The sequence below is a fragment of the Notolabrus celidotus genome, chromosome 17 (genome assembly GCF_009762535.1).
Source record: "Notolabrus celidotus isolate fNotCel1 chromosome 17, fNotCel1.pri, whole genome shotgun sequence".
NCBI classification, from domain to species: Eukaryota; Metazoa; Chordata; class Actinopteri; order Labriformes; family Labridae; genus Notolabrus; species Notolabrus celidotus.
Genome location: NC_048288.1, coordinates 21,431,345 through 21,448,910, shown reverse-complemented (window position 1 = coordinate 21,448,910; position 17,566 = coordinate 21,431,345). Strand labels below are relative to the sequence as shown.

Here is a 17,566-nt window from a genome sequence, read left to right as displayed (position 1 = left end):
GGTCTAGAGGTCTCTAAAGTGATGAAAAAAAAAACCCACTGGTGTAAGTGAACTAATATAAAACAGGTTTTTCTATAGCTCTCTCATAATGTAATTGTTGCTGTGGTATGTTATGTGTTTCTCATAAATCTAAATATGTGGACAGATATGATTCTTCTGACGTAAGCAGACGTGTAAGTCAACTTCCTGTACTTATTTGCTCCTGTTTTCTTCCTCTATGTTTCCTGGGCAGTGATCTACGCTGAAGTTGGAGACAAGTTTGCATTTTGGATTTTTTTTTTTACATTTTATAAAACAAAATTATATCAGCAAAACACTTACCAAGGCTAAAACAAATTTACATTTAAGAAAACAAATTTACAAAAGATGAAACACTTTTACAAAGTTGGAGACAATTTTACAAACAATGGAACCCTTTTACCGTTAAGTCTGACTCCTTTTAGCCTGAGGCGATGTGGTCTGAAGCCGTTTGATCTGGATTCTGACACATTATGAAGGTTTTGCGGAGATATGACGGAGCTTTTTCGGAGACATGATGCTTTTTCATCTGAGGTCCGACACCTCTCTCTGAGACCCCAGGATGTCCTAATATTTAAATCATGTCCATCTCCATTTGGTTTCTCTCATAGACTGTATAAAATATGGACGTAGTATCCGTGACGTCACCCATCTGTTTCTGAAGAGCTGTTTTTAGGCAAATCGTCGTCGGGAGCCATATTGCTGCTGTCGAGCTAGTGTGAGGTAAAGAGGCGGGCTTTGAGCCTCCTAGCCAACAGCTAGTGTTCCCGCCTGTCAATCAAGTCAGCTGTGCCTCTCATTGGAAGACTCGTAATCTCAATATCTTCGAAAGTACAGTGGTAGAAAAAAATCCCCCCCCCCCGTACAGTGTGTGCCGATCGAGAAATGAGCTATCCAGACTACACTCGTCTTTTGTACCAGACTGTAAACATGTTTATTTCTGCTGCAAAGATCAGCTTTTTTGCATTGGTGTGTATGTGGTTTCCGGTACTTCTGGAGCCAGCCTCAAGTGGATCCTTGATGAACTGCAGTTTTTAGCACTTCCGCATTGGACCCATATTTTTAGACCGGAGGTTGCCGTTTGGTTTCTCTCCATCAAAACAAACTAAAAGACCCCTCGTTCAAGCACTTCTGGTATTTGGTACAATCCCTTTCTGTAAAAAATTAAATGTTAATTTGTTTCAGAAATGGTCAAAGTGTTTCATCTTTTTTAAATTTGTTTCCTTAAATGTAAATTTGTTTTGGCCTTGGTAAAAGTGTTTTGCTGATGTAATTTTGTTTTATAAAATGTAAAAATGTTTTCCAAAATGTAAATTTGTCTCCAACTTCATAAAAGTGTTTGTAAATGTGTTTTGTCCTTCAGGGCCACCGTAGGCTATGACTATGATTATGGTATACATTAGCCTATACAGTGCGGTAGTGCAAAGTGATTATAGGAGATTTACATTATTTTTACAGTATGTACATTTCACAGGTTCACATCCAAGACAGTGAATGAAAATGAAAGGATAAGTAATTAATGTAAACATGTAAACGCTACTTTTCTACTGTTCTAAGATTGTCAACATTTTCAGTTTCCATGAGTTTAAGGTCATTTTGTTCAGACAGAAAGTAGTGAGTAAGTGTAAAAGTGTTTCATCTTTCGTAAATTTGTTTTGTCCTTCAGGGCCACCATAGTGATCAGTCAGCCCCCTTGTCCCCTCAGCCATCCATCCATCCATCCACCCTCCCTCCATCAATCTCTCCTCCATCCTTCCAGGCGCTGTTGCATGCTGAACACATCCACCCTCCTCACCATGCGTGCTTGACGTCAGAACCTTAGGAGGGGCTCCTCCGTCAGGCTGGTTGCTGTTTGTGGTGCTGAAACAACGCCTGCACTGTGTTGCCATTTAGCCGATGTTTTTATGCTCTCGTGCTTTTTTCCTGCTCAAACATGCGTCTTTAATCCGACATCTTCATCCCGAGCAGCTCACACCTGGATTCGGCGTTGAATCATGCTGTTTTAGCAGAGCTTAGAAATGGATTAGCACCGTGCTGAACACAGGCAGGAGCGGTATGGATCCACGGTGGTGTCCCATCCTCGTCGCTGCATTGGCGGCCAGCCTGTGCTCCTCACCAACCCTGGCTGACAGGAAATTTGGTAAGCATCCGCATTATAAGTTATTCTGTATCATCATCCAATGTTTTATTGTTTTACTTCTTTACACTAACAGGGTGCTAAATCCACATCACTGTCTGATCCCTGATATTTGTGCAAACATTTATCTATTTGCAAAAGTTCTGTCTTATAATCATACTTAAGGTTTTGATTTGCAGGTGCATGCCACCTTCCTTTAGCATCCTCCATAAGTTGTGTCTCTGCAGTAGCTTTCTGAATGAGATCTGTATATCCAGCAGAAAAGTTACATAATCCATCAGGCCCAATGGATGAAATGTTGGCGTACACTGAGACTTTGTGCTATATATACTATCAGCTGCTTTAACACACATAACTTTTGCAGGCTCTAATGTGTGATTGATACCCAGGATGTTGATAATAATAATGCACTTGATTTGAGATCTATGTGTTTAATGAGGTTTAGGGGTTTCTGTGCTGTTTTAAAAATGACTCAACACATAGCCTGAAGGAGCATGCAATTTTAAATCCAGTTTAATATTTAATAATATCCTATGTCTCCTCGGGAAAAAAAGGGGAATCTTTTACAGCTCCTACATACAGCTCCTTTTCAATTTCAGCTTTGGCCGGGCTGTATTCACATTACCCTTGATGTGTTCTTGCAGCCCTGCCTCAGACATTACACTGTAATTTAAAAAAAAAGTATGGCACGTGTCCAAAATATGAGATGTTATAAAAGCCACTATGATAAATTATTGTGCCCTTGGTTAAGGCAGACAGAATATGGACTGAATCTTATGAAACTTAAGAGAAATGTGAGTTGCCTTTCATACCACATATGACAGGAGAAACTTTATAATGAGCTGGAGGCAAATATAGGTATCAGACTGGCACTTCTATGTGATGATTCATAGAGACACCAAGAGAGCTGCTTCCTATTCTTCATATTTAGAACAAGTTATGTCTGTTCTTTTTTAGGATGTATTATTCCTTTTTCTTAGCGTAAATGAATGTAACTTCTTTCTGCTCCTGGCTCTCTTAGCAAACATATTCCAGAAACTACAGATTAAGATTTAATATACAGGTTTCTCCCTGCAAAGTGGCTAAATTATGCTACTTGTGAATGAGTCAGAGCTTATTCCCGGAGTGCGTGCATCTCATTTTAATTCCCAGTATGTTTTGCTGTGTGTGTGTGTGTGTGGACGAGGTCTCCATTGACAGAGAATAGCTGGTTATTGTTTTTAATTAGTCCCACTGTGAATTACACCGTGTTATTGGAAAGCTTTGGATCAAGGTGTGTTGGTGTGATGTAGTTACATGAATTATGTACTACATATAATAATTACACTGCATGTTTCTTGTATAAGTGTGGGTGTTTTGTGTGGGAGAGAGAGACAGTGTGAGCGTGCTGTGCGTGGGTGTGTGTGTGTCCTGCTAGTCTGAGAGCACATGAAAGCCAGACAGCGAGAGATCAGTCTGCAGCTACATGCTCTGATTGTAAATTTAAGTGCCATAAAATTTGAAGAGTCGTGGGTAGAATCTGGCCACATGCATATTACTGGAAAAAAAAGCGTGAACTTGTCCACGGTAAAAGTTGAGCTCTGTAGCAGTTTGAAGTACGTGATGCACTTACATATCGAGCAAAAGCTCTGAAGAGTTCACAGGATTTGACTTTTTAATGCATGAGCTCTGGGATGAATGTTAGTTAGTGGTACAAAAGAGGCAGAAAAACAAGAATAAAGTAGTACTGAAAATATTACAAGCAGTTGAAGCACCACTTCATCATAACAGAGAGAAAACTGGGCAGCAGATACTAAAGAAAAGGAGAATAGGCTAAGGTGTGTCAAGTGTAAGCTAGGAGGAGATACATGGTTAGCCAAGACACACTTATTTTATTCACACACTATTGAATGAGTGAAAAATACCTACTGTAATGAACCAATCAAATCAATCAGACTTTATTTATAAAGCGCTTTTCATACAATGACATGGTAACACAAAGTGCTGTACATAAAAACATAGAATAGAATAAATTAAGAAAAAGATCCCAACCCCAGCCCCGACCCCAAACCCACCCCACAATCCTAAGGTTAAGAACACAATATGGAACAATAGTAATAAAAACAATACAAAAAATAAATAAATAAATAAAAAATAAAAAATAAGTTGCTGAACGAACTGAGGAAATGCTCTCATGATATCTTAATGAGGACACACTGGAGGTAAAATAAGATGTTAAAACTCAAACAGGAAATTAAATCACCAAAGTAAAATACATTTCTAAGATAATAAAACACTAAAATATTAAACCAACAAAAGAACTTAAGATGCTAGACTTAAAATAAATAAATAAGTGCATAAATAAAAAAGGAGAATAAAAGTGACTAAATTTGATAATAAATAAATAGAAACTATTAAGAATAAAAATAAACTTAGTTAAAAACAAGACTAAAAAGGTAGGTCTTGAGCTCTAATACATCTTATTACTAGTTTTCCATTTAACATAACTTTTGAGGCAGAAGCTGAATTCAACAATGATGGAACAAAAAAACAGCTAATCTCTTGCTAGCTAAGCTGAGTAGCACTAACTATCATTCCTTTCATAACTTTAGTGGAGCATAAACAGCTTTGTCTACCTGGTCAACTTTAATTATTCTATTTTTCAGTAAAGTATTCCCACTGTGGAAATGGTAGGATTTAATTTTGCTCATACTTATTTTTATTAAAACTCCTGTGAGACATTTTCAACTGGTTATGAAACAGGCTCAAATTAACAGGGATGCCTCTTTATGATTTACAAAAGCAAACCGTTTACGTAAAGTTTCACAATTTCAATTTAATCATTTAATTCCTGTAACTGCTGCAAAATGGTAGGAGACAAATGATGTGATTTTACCTTTTTGCTACTTTATCCATCATAAATACAGTTGTACTCATAAGTTTACATACCCTGGCAGAACTTATGGTTTCTTAGGTAGTTTCTGTTGTCATTATGATATAAAAAGAGAGTCGTTTGACATAAATTTAGCTTCACCCAACCACTAACCATGAGTGAAAAAAAAGTTTTTCTATGTATGTAAACTTATGACCACAACTGCACATACGACGAGTGATCCATTTGAGTGTTGAAAAATCAGGATGCAATTTTTTGTCAGGAAACAAAACAACCAAACATTCAGGACAACAAACAAGGAATCACTTTGTCCACAGGGGGCGCCAAAATCGACACAAACAGAAAGTTCCTCAGAGGAGCTTTAAGTGAAATCTATGCCACTGAAAAAAAATGTAGTTTAAGGAAGAACATTTCTTCTCTCTGATTCTTTCCAACAACATGTTCCTCAACAAATTGATGTAAATAGAAATATTTATAGTCAAACTTAGAGATGAACCTGGTGAGGTAGTAAGGAGCAGACTAGCATAACAGACTCATCTTGAATCCCTTTGGTTTTTGGATATTTCAATGATCAAAATATCTAAAGTTTGTTATTTTTAAATAAGAAAAGAGCTGAGATATTGTTGTTAGATAACTAATTTTCTCTGCAATTAGTAACAATGACTGAAAGGCTGCAGTATCTGCATTTGATTGGTGTATATTGCAAACGTTCCTTTTAAAGGTACGATAACAGACGGAAAAGGCGTACAATTAAAATATGACATCTTACTTATCTGTTATGCATTTTGACCATAAACTGTATATATAGTGGACAGCATCGCTCCGCCTTTACCTATTGTACGGCTTTGAAGCCAAAATATCCCGTTCCAGAAAGCTGACATCTTGTAAATTTTCTGCAGCCAGAGTCTGCGCAGTAGGGAATTTGTGTGTTTCCACGGTAACAAGCTCCGCCCTACAGTGTAGCGTCCTGAGGTCCTACAGAGTTTCTCTCTACGGCAGCTGTCAATCAAAGCAAACCCAGAGAACTAGCGAAAAAGAAACTTTTCAGAAAAAAGAGGCCTTGAACACAAAACAGTCAAATAATAACTACATATCACCACAACATACGGATGTGAGAAACATTCGTACCATGTGTATTTATTTTTTAAAGTTTGACCACAGCCCCATTCAAATGAATGGGGGAGACAGAGTTTTTGACCTATACTGCAGCCAGCCACCAGGGGGAGCAGTTTTTGTGGCAGCCTCACAAGATGACATCCATTTTATATAAAGTTTATGATTTTGACACCATGAAAACTTGAAACCTTTATTAATTAAACCCTGATGATGTCTAAGTTGTTGATAAAACTCTTGCTAGCTATAACTAGCTTAGCATAGTGTAGAAGCTTGCTGCCATTAAAGCTTTAACTCCAGTGGAATACTGTGTGATTTGGAGTTAAAATCACACATCTGAATGTTTAAATTGGTGATTCAATTATGATGTGTTTCATCACAGTAAATATCCATATAATACAAGAGGGGGATGACAGATAGTCACTATCAAAGCAGACATAAACCAGATATCCCTTGAACTTTCAACAAATAATTACAACAGTTGAGTCAATAGTTTGTTAGCTCGTATCAGGACCAGGACTTCTATGATGGACACCAACTACTAGTTCTGTTTCAGCTGTGTAGCTCCAGACCGTTTGTCTCCTCTGAGTCTGAGACTGTGTCTGTAGCTAACGAGTCAAACTAAAGTGAGCTGAAATCTGTCCAACTACACGCTATGAGGCCAAAATAAACAGATGTTACTGTGATTTAATGACAAACAGAAGGTTTTCAAAGGTAGTTAAAATGCACAAGGCGGATGAAAAAAGACATTTTAACTTGAGACACGTTTGTCCAAGAGTACCTGCATTTTTAACTGTTACTGTCCTAGAGAACTTAATCAGATTACAGACAACACAAGTAAGGAATCAGGCTTTTTATGTGTGATATATCTGTTTAATTGAATTGTTTTTTACATGCTTTGCCAAACCTCACAGGATGACATAAGCAGCAGTAAGATACTAAAACGTGCTCTTTAGTCACCTTGACTGAATCATGACATCTCTCCCTTGCCAGATGACACTCTGGTCTGTCACTGAACAGGAGAGGTCATGGATGGTTTAATATGCTTTACTTTTCCTCTGCTCTCCCTCTGAAGTGACTCACTAACCGGCTTCAAGTCCTCTGTGTTAATGTGAGGTGTGATTCAAAAGCATGTATGAGAAAAAGCCATCGGGTGGTATTTAAACCAGTGGGATGTGTTTGATAAACTGAACAACACCATTACATGCTGATTATGTCACAAAAGCACAGCTTTGAAAATTGTTTATGTTATTCTTTTGATGAAATACTAAAAAAGAAGATTGGGGCTGGCATATTTTCCACTGAGTTTTACCATACGAGTGCATGAGCGGTGATAATATCAGCAGATCATTCGGAGAAATTAATTATGTTGCATATCAACAGTATCAACTAGCAATCAGATGCAGTTAGAATCACAATCAACATAGCTTTTTTTGTTTGCAGAGGTTATGTAGCGTCCTGAATCCCAATGAAAACCATTGAAAATCCCACAGTTTGTAACCAGACAGGCAGTCTCTCTGTGCCTGCAAGGTTGATATGCTTATAGCGAATTTGTTGAACAGACTACTAATCCAGTTTTATAAATCTAAAAAAAACAAAAACGTTTTTTTGAGTAGCTTTTGGGATCTCATGGAAATTAGAATATCAGTTCAACTCCCACCAAGCTTGTTTAGCAGGAACACAGAGATCAGACTGAGATGAACATGTCTGAAAGCGTGACTCCATGAAATGAAAAAAGTTCTTCATCACACCACATTGAAAGTGTTGCCAACACCCTTTTTTAGCTTTTGCAGACTCTACCTCTGCGTATCTAAACCTGCGTTATAGAAACATCTGCCTTTCACAGCCAAATTAAGGAGAGGTATTGATGGATAGAGATATCTAACAGGGACGGTTATCTCCAATGTGTACATGAAGACTTTGTCCTCTAATGCTGCTGTGTCGCACAAGTCTTTCATTATGGCTGGCTATCAGCAGCCATCGCCTAATACACCCCGACAAGTTAGATTTGATTCATCGGCTGCTGAGCTCTATCTATTCTGCCACAGGCTTCCGTCGTCCCATAGATATCAGGACTGAGTGGTGATATCAAATATCTTATAGTGGTTGTAAATCATCAGAAGGGATTGAAATTCAGTGTGATATGAGGATGGATCTTTTACAAGTGTGTGGGTTATGAACACTGCACGGCATAGTGAGGTTAGACATCTTGATTCACTGGCAGTAGTTTGTTTTCATCCTGTAGGGTTTGTGGTTAGTTGTATTATTATTTTTCTGAGTTGCTAGGACACTTCCTGTGCATCCCAGGAGACCACTTATTTTGATGTATCCTGGGACTTACTCTGCTATAGCTTGCTATATAGGTCACACGAGGCATTGATAAAGCATTTTAAAACTGTTGTGTAGTTTTTGTGTATTTTCGTGTACTTCACATAGAAATAATGTACTTTATATCAAGAGAAATCATTGATATGTCTTTTATTTAGCTCTGTCAACAGTGCCATATGACTAACAGTACAGTGTATGTGGAATAGGACTGTAGAAAACATCCCACTGCTACATATGCTAGCAGTAAGTGAAGCTGCCATAGCAGTGCTTATACCTTAAAGCTGCTGTTGGTAGTCACAGAGTAAACATCTGTTCAGAGAGAGGGACTTCGAATGTCAACACTATCCCTCCCAACCAGATTTCCTCTTAGCCCCCCAACACAGATCGGCGTGTGCAGTCATGATAGTGCCAGACTCATAGGAACCAATAGGAGGATGTAGTAGGGGCCGCCCCTTAACCAATCAAACCAGAGGATTAGAGATTAGCTATGATTGGTCCGTCATAATGGGAACAAGGGGAATAATAACATTGCTTGATACAAAGGCATTGGAAAACAGAGATTTCGCAATAGTCTCAAAGTACTTCACTTACCAATGAGTACCGATGGGTATTATGACCTTTTCTTAAAACCCAGCAGAAAAAAAGTAACGTTTTTACACCATTCCTACCAACAGCAGCTTTAATGCAAATGTCAACATTCTAACATACCAGAAGTAACTATGCTTAATTCTGATCTTATGCAGGCATAGTGGATGCCAAGTTCACCATGTTCATCAGGGGTTTTAGCATGCTAATGTACTGATTTAAACAGACATGAATAATGTAATATGAGATAATTTTATGTTATCACAATATGACATTGTGGACATTTCTCCAAAACAACAGTAATTCATCTCAGCTGTGATGCTGGAGGAAAATGTTAGCATACTGCAAACCCCAACGTGCTAACAGTGATGATGCTAAATTCTGATCTTAAACAGGTGATGATTGCCAAGTAAGCCATTTTTGTCAAGGGTGTTAGCATGCTAACATTTGCTAAGTTAAATGTTTGTAACAAATCTTAAATATGGTTGGGGCATTTTTCCCAAAAACAATATATTAACAAATATTATCAACAAAGTCTAATCTACTGGTGGTCATGAGGATCAGCACCAAATTGTATGGCGACCATTCTGGTTGTTAGAACCAAGCGGCAGCCTCCGGTCTCAAAATATGAAGCCCTAGCAGAAGTGTTATAAACTGCAGTTCATCGAGAATCCACTTGAGGCTGGCTGCAGAAACATGGGAAACCACATAGACACCAATTCAAAAAAGACGATCTTTACAGCATTAATAAACATGTTTACAGCCTGGTTCAAAAAACAGCTTGGCTCTACGTAGCTAATCTCTCTATCGGCACACACTGTACGGGGGGTGAATTTTTTTTCTAAAGCGGCGGTTCAGAAGATATTAAGATTACACTTTTTTGCCCAAATAAGGACATGACTGACTTTACTCCCAGACGGGAACACATAGCTGTTGGCTAGGAGGCTCAAACTTCGCCTCTTTACGTCACACTATGCCTGGTTGAGTTCCGCATTTCCAATATGGCTGCCGCCGTCGTTTGGCTTCAAAACAGCGCTCAGGAACAGATGGGTGACGTCATGGATACTTCGTCCATTATTTATCTATGGTTAGTACTTATTAGTCTGGACATAAAAAGGCAATGTGGACAAAAGTCTTCATTCAATTGTCCTAACTTGTACTATGTACACTCACACACAGACACCTAACAATAGTAATTATATTAGACATTTAAAGCAGAACCATTTCAAAATAATGAAACCACATTTCTAAAACTCTGCATGAACACATTTTGAAACCCAATTAAAGTAGAAACTGATACAAGGCTAAACGCTAATAGGACTGCCAGAACTGGAGTGACCCTGCTGAGCTGCCTCTCACTTCCTCTGTGAAGGTTGCAGTGTGTTTGTCTTATCTCTCAGTAAGTCTGACTCATCTTCACTGAACTGGTCCAGCGTCTGCTTTCAGTGACTAGTTTTTCGCCCTCTTTTAGACTTTGAATTTGGAGGTTTTGTTCAATTCTTGAGGGCTTTGACTCATCCAATGAATAGCAAACTATTGATTAGATGAGGCTCTATTGTGTGAAACAGCTTTTCTTTGCTCACATGGCTGCACAGGATGTTTAACTGAGCTTTAATATCTTACTTGATAATTGAAACAGCTGCAGCATTTACAAGAAGTGGAATAACATTAAGATATTCTTCCAATGTACAGCTACTAAAGCACTGTTTTAAGACAATTACATCGACACAGATTCCAGACTGATAAAGCAATCAAATTCATGGAGTTATTCATTATTTTCAGTTTTACACCCAATATAGTGTAAGCACTGAACTTCAGCAAAAAACAGCACAAGGCAGTCTGTATATTCCTGGCTTGGGATGCTGCCATGGCTGGTGTGAGAACAGACGAAGTGTGATGTTTCTTTGTGACTCAACAGATGCTCGGAGGAGTGAGTGTTGGCTTTGAGTGGTTACTGAGACGGGGGGAGTAGGAGCAGAGCGGCTGGCTGCGCTTCTGTGTCTTTTCCTAAAAAAAAACGTCAGCTGCTCTTGAGAGGAAGGAAGTCAGAAACGTGTCATACAGACTTGTCAAGGCAATCCATCTGGTTATTTCTCTTTTCCCTGCTCGGGTTTGGGGTGAAACTGGAAGAAATTCTGGGTCAAGGAGGATGTCTGCCACGGGAGAGGCAATGGAAGGTCGTGTTACATTTTCAGTGATAGACTACTCTTTTATTACATGCTAATCTAAAATTAGATTAAATTCAGTAGCAGCTTTTCTCCCTGGAGACAAGGTGTACGAATTTGATGCATTTACACTTCTATGTTGGTAACACCATGCAATGATTGTACTCCTTAGGACTTTCCCACCTCGCCTTACACCTGAGCTTCACTGCCGCGCGACACAGAGGGTGTGAAAACATCCCTGGGTCTTAAAAGAAATGGTTGACGGCTCTGTTATGCCTTTTCACAACTGTTTCATTCAGTTCAAATTAAACAGCGTTGATAAAAGGGTCAGAGTGAGGGTCACCTCTGTGCTGCAGAGCCAAGATTAATAATGAGGACAATAACACCATAATGAGGATTCTGAAGGCTTTTGAGTCAGGCACAAGAATGAATCCATACTATCTCAGCTGTGATTAAAGCAGTAATGTGTCTGCTCGGTTTTACGTTATGCTGATTAATACTCAAGCCTATTTCTCAGTGCAGCAAGGAAATAAAATTACCATGAAGAGGACAGAGAAAGCAAAGACGAACCACTGAAAATCTAATGGTTTACTATTTGTGACTAATTAACATGACCCTTGTATTCTATTAGGGATGTTTACTCTGCATATTTGACTCCGATGCCCAAAAACCTATTAGTTTTGCAGAACTCCACACCCAGCCCCAAAGAAACAAACTGCTTGTGGCATTTTTTAAAAGCTAAGTCTGATTGGCTGAAGCTGGCCAAACCTTAAAGCTGCACTTTTTTATGTTGATATATTTATCATAGATCTAATGACTATATATGATGTTTTTTCAGTACAGTTTTACATTAATTAGATATAAAACATATCCTGTAGTGAAGAATTGGATTAAGTTTTGTATTTGTCTGTCCCTAACTCATTTCTTTGCTAGCTAGATCTGAGGTGGTGTACACTTCGTCTCTGTCCTGGTAGTTATACTTAAGTTAAAATAAAATGTATTATCATTATTATTATTATTATTATTATTATTATTATTATTATTATTAAGTGAAAAATCTGGCTTTATCATCTCTTTGTTTGTAAATGTGATTATAACTAGCAAAACTAGCAACATGAGTTCACGGAAAAAGCGCACAAGAGCCATAAACTCTTTAGAAAAATATTTTTGACGGTGGTAAGTCATCTTAGAATAAGGGCATAGACTGTATAAATAATGGACGTAGTATCCGTCACCCATCTGTTCCTGAGCACTGTTTTGAAGCAAATCGTCAAAGGCAGCCATATTGGAAATGCTGAACTAAACCAGGCGGAGTGTGACGTAAAGAGGCAGAGTTTGAGCCTCCGAGCCAACAGCTATGCCTTCCTGACCGGGAGTCAAGTCAGTCATGTCCTTATTTGGGCAAAAACTCGTAATCTTAATATCTTCTGAAATGTTGCCTTAAAAAAAAATTCACCCCCCTTACAGTGTGTGCCGATAGAGAGAGAGTAGCTACATAGAGCCAAGACATTTTTTGAACCAGGCTGTAAACATGTTTATTAATGCTGCAAAGATCTTTTTTGAATTGGTGTCTATGTGGTTTCCCGTGTTTCTGCAGCCAGCCTCAAGTGGATTCTCGATGTATTGCAGTTTATAACACTTCAGGGCTGTCAAAATTGCTCCAAAATGACGTTCGAATATTCGCTCTAAAAAATCCCATAGGTTCGAACCATTCGAATATCTATATTTGCGCATTATGTCAATAACAGGTGGACAAACTAATACAAGGAGACATAACTACTTGTATATGTATTTTTATTTAAGATATAACATGCCTAAAACATACCTACACATTACAAAACAAGTAAATGACCTAATGGTCTATACCGTAACACTTTGAAGACCTCTCGGTCGCTCGCTCGCTCGCTCGCTCCCCTCTCTGTGCGCAATGCGTTGAGTGAGTGCTGAACAAGACTTGTGCGAACAATTAAAGGTCCTGACTCTTGTCCCTAATATAGGCAGGCTTCATTCAGTGATTGAAGCAAATATTATTAACATTAATTGAAGTTAAAGTTAAAAATCAAAAAGTAGTCCACTTACATTCTTGGCGCTAGTATGAAAAAAAAGAGGAAAAACTGCATTTTATCCCAGTGTCACTGATTGTCGGGCTCTTTTGGTCCACTGTCAATGTAGGGTCTTAGGCCTGACAGGTTATTTGCCAAAAACACAAGACAGTCCACACGTGAAGAGGCCAGATCTCTTTTTATTCACTATATTCCCAGCGGAGGAAAAGACGCGCTCAGAGCGCACTGAGGATCCGGGGACGGAAGGATTTCTCTCGGCCGTCTTCACGCTGTGCATGTGTGACTCCTGTGACCTGTCCCTGACCCGTCATGCAGTGTGCCCACTCGCAAAGCAGCCGCTGATGTGTTTTTTTCCACAATCGAATATTAATTTTCAGAATCGAATCTCCGTTTTTTTTTAATATTCGAATATATATTCGAATTTAGAATATTCGTTGACAGCCCTATAACACTTCCACATGGGCTTCATATTTTGAGACCGGAGGTTGCTGCTTGGTCTCTATTCAATCTGACCTATTAATGCAAGGGGCGTCGCCCTCTACTGGTAAAAGGTAAAATGCAGATTTAAGGCACCTAATCAGCTTCAATTTCAAGCGGACATCCACTTCTTATTTACACTAATTGGAACCAAATTTCAGATAGTGGAGGTTAGCATCAATCTGGTATCATAGTGTTCCTTGTTAGCCAGAAAACACTCATGTATTTCCCTCAGGAGTTGGTAGGGACCAAAACAAACAAAAACAAAGCAATAAGGAAAAGTGAGAAGTGACTTGGTGAATACCACGTGGCTGGAAACACAACTTAAAGTGATGTTGCTCTGTTTCTGCTAGATGTGATTATATTCGACTGTTTGCTAACAGATTGATAAGCTTTACTGTGGATTTTGTGTTTGCAGCTTGTTACACTCCCTGCCAAAAAAGATTTATGATGCAATTAAAAACAATAAGAACTTGAAACCTTTTGCAAAACTAGTTGTTTTTATCATACCCTTTTGGCTGTATGTACTATTGGTTTCACTATATTTGTATGATTTGATGCTTTTAAAGGCAGAGAAGACAAAATGATGGATTCGTTTGTTTTTCAATAGATCTTCAGGCTGCTTTCAGATGTGATGAATACAAAGAAGTCCCCTTCATTTGCAGATCTACTTTCCACCAGCCGGGAAAACAGTGCCAATGCATTGTTGTCCTGTGATGACCTACTCTTTAAATGAGGTTCAACTCATAAGATTTAAACCTTTTGTAGCATCTGTTGAGCAGAGATTTCCCTTGGGTGCCAGTTTGTGTTGGCTCAATTTGAGCTCCTCGGTTCATAGGAGGGAGGACTCTTATTTATTTGACTCGCTCTGGGTTTGCACTTCGGTGCCCAATCACACCTCAGAAGAGGAGAGAAAATCAAATGTCTCAATCCTTCATTTCAGGTCAAGGAAAAGGTCAAGCTGTCCTATTTCTGGGCCCTCTGTTGCTGCAGTGATGCTGCCATCTTTAATTCATGGTGGCTGTCTGGAGCTGTAGTCTGTCGTTTGGCAGCTGGGTGACTTAAAGTGCGTACCTGGGAATTCTGAAGCATTCTCTAGAAGGTTCATGAGAAATGTGTTTGGTGAAATGACTGGATGTCAGGTGTTTTATATCAGGGTCCCTCTTTAATCAAAGTGCCCCAAAAGCCCTAGACTTCCTGCTTTTAGCTTTTACTAATTATTCATGTTGTTGAATAACGTTAGTTTACTCTCTGATGCATTACATTAGCCTCGAAGGGAGAGTCTGGGTAGTGCTCTCGTTTGCTTTCTTGCCAGGAGGTAAATGAGAGCTTGTCTCTTTTTTCAATTATGAAGCTACAGCCAGCAGTTAGCTTGCTTATCTTAGCAGGGACTGGAAACTGGCAAAGTCCAAGAGTACAAAAGTAGCCTACCAGCACCATTAACAAATAACATGATTCATCTGTGTATTTACTGGTGCAAAATGTGTTTAAAATGTAGATGAAGATGTAGATTTATGTACCATATTATTTCTCAAAGTGATACTTAGTGATATGGCAGTAGATTTTATTTTAATACGACAGGTTCTAGCTAACTGATTCCCCACGTTTCCAGTCCTTTAGCTAAGCTAATGTACTGCTAGCTGTAACTACAGAACTAGCTTTGAACCATAGACTGTATAAAATATGGACGTAGGATCCGTGACGTCACCCATCTGTTTCTGAAGCGCTGTTTTGAGGCCAGGTGGCGGCAGCGGCCATATTGATGCTGTCGAGTGATTGTGATGTAAAGAGGCGGGTTTTGAGCCTCCTAGCCAACAGCTGCAGTGTTCCCGCCTGTCAATCAAGTCAGCTGTGCCTCTCATTGGAAGACTCATGATTACAGAAAAATTCACCCCCCGTACAGTGTGTGCCGATCGAGAAATGAGCTATCCTGACTACACTCGTCTTTTGTACCAGGCTGTAAACATGTTTATTTCTGCTGTAAAGATCGGCTTTTTTGAATTGGTGTGTATGTGGTTTCCAGTACTTCCGGAGCCAGCCTCAAGCGGATCCTCGATGAAATGCAGTTTTTAGCACTTCCGCATTGGACTCATATTTTTAGACCGTAGGTTACCACCTGTACAAAACACATGCGGTTGAGGAGAAGTAAAACTGTGCAGCCCCCCAAAAGACAATTCAAAGCTAGCTTAATTCTCCAAGGTGTAAATTAGCAAGTTGGCAGTAGTATGTTATCATTCAACAGAGCCATGTGAGCTGTTTTTCCTATTTCAAGTCTTTGTGCTAAGTTAAGCTAACATGGCTACAGTTAAAACTTTATATTTAGCTTTGTACAAACCTATCTGTTTAATATTCATATTGAAAAATACACTCTAAAGTGATGTAGCTCACTTTTGCTAACAGTCCAATTCAACCCTGAAAAAGAGGTTTCTTTGTGGAATGTAGGTTTCCATAATGTCAGAGGTGAAACTACACAACAGTTATTAAAAAATGTCAAGTTAAAATGAAAAGTGCACGAGGAACATATTTTTATAAAAAGGCTGAGGATAGTGATAAACTTAGCACGTCTGAATAAGCTGGCGTGTGACATGAACAGGCCTTTTGGAGCAGAGAAAAGCTTGGAGCCATCTTTAATTTTAGCAGGAGAGTGCCGTAATGACACAAGCTGTTTGAATCTGCAGACATGGTGTCAAGCTGATGCTAATTTGCTTGCAGGTGATGTTCCTCTGTGCTGTCCCTGCTCCAGCCACTCTCCCTTTTTCATTTCACTTGCACTTTTATTGCTGTTGTCACCAGCTGCACTCATCTGAAATGGCTTTCTTGGCTGATAGTACAGGTGTGTGTGAGGAAAAATGAGTCAGGTGTCCTTGGTTTGCTGCTAATAATTATAATAAAAGATAAGTTGGTTGCCCCAGAGAGTGAATGAATTATGTCTGAAACTGCAGCAGGCTCTAGGAGCGGCTGTACTCTCTGCCAGACTCACAGCATCCTCCTTGGCCCCTTAGACTATCACAGATGGCATCCCGGCATTGGCCAACCACCTGTGAGGGGAAAGCAAACCATCGAGTCTCTGACTTCTTGTTCGGCCTCTCAGGGACATTTTAATGTTCCAGGCAAGGTCAGCCAATCCAAAAGTGTTTGAGACGGTCACAAGCAGCTCCCGAAGGCCTTAATCTGCTCTGTGAGACTTGTAATGCATGGCTCCATGATGTCGAGGCAAAGATTATCTTGGTTATTAATATAGTTATAATATTTCCAAAGAGGAACTCTTAGTGTTAATTGCTTTTCATATAATGACCTTAAATGAGCTTTTCCCTTTAAACATGCTCCTCTCTGATTTCATGCCTCTGAGGGTAAACACCTCAGCCGTTACGTCTCTTAAAGTGTGCCTTTAGCTGAAGGTGAATTGTTTTAGTGAGTGTGTGTGATCCTTACTTATACAGAGGATACACTTGCTGCTCCTTAATAGCAGTTAGTGGTAACAAGGCAAGCAGAGGGGCATGATGGGAAAGTGTCTCTCTGCTTCACAGCTGGCTTTGGAGAGGTCTGGGCCTCATTATTTAATGATTCAAGTATCATTCCTGGATGTAATTCAGTGTGTTTGTGTAAAACCTCCACAGCAAATTAAATTGTATCTTTTCAGCTAGACTGAGACAAAACACTGAGATATTATGTGTGGCAGTTTTGGTTATGTTTGGGCCTTTTTTTTTTTTTACCAGTAAGTCACATTAACCAAGCTGTGGCCTGACCTTCTGCATGCACTGACCTTCTGGATTCTCCCAGCATAATAATTCTGTAAATGATGTCACAC

At 39.2% G+C, this 17,566-nt stretch overlaps 1 protein-coding gene across 1 annotated transcript in view; it reads left to right on the top strand.

Moving 5' to 3' along the window:
- Positions 1 to 1,670: 1,670 nt before the first annotated feature.
- ptprn2 (protein tyrosine phosphatase receptor type N2) overlaps positions 1,671 to 17,566 on the top strand; it is a 162,052-nt gene continuing 146,156 nt past the window's right edge. The window contains exon 1 of the mRNA XM_034706778.1: positions 1,671 to 2,158. Within this exon, the coding sequence (XP_034562669.1) occupies positions 2,074 to 2,158 (85 nt within the window). The 5' untranslated portion in view covers positions 1,671 to 2,073. The remainder of the gene's footprint in view (positions 2,159 to 17,566) is intronic.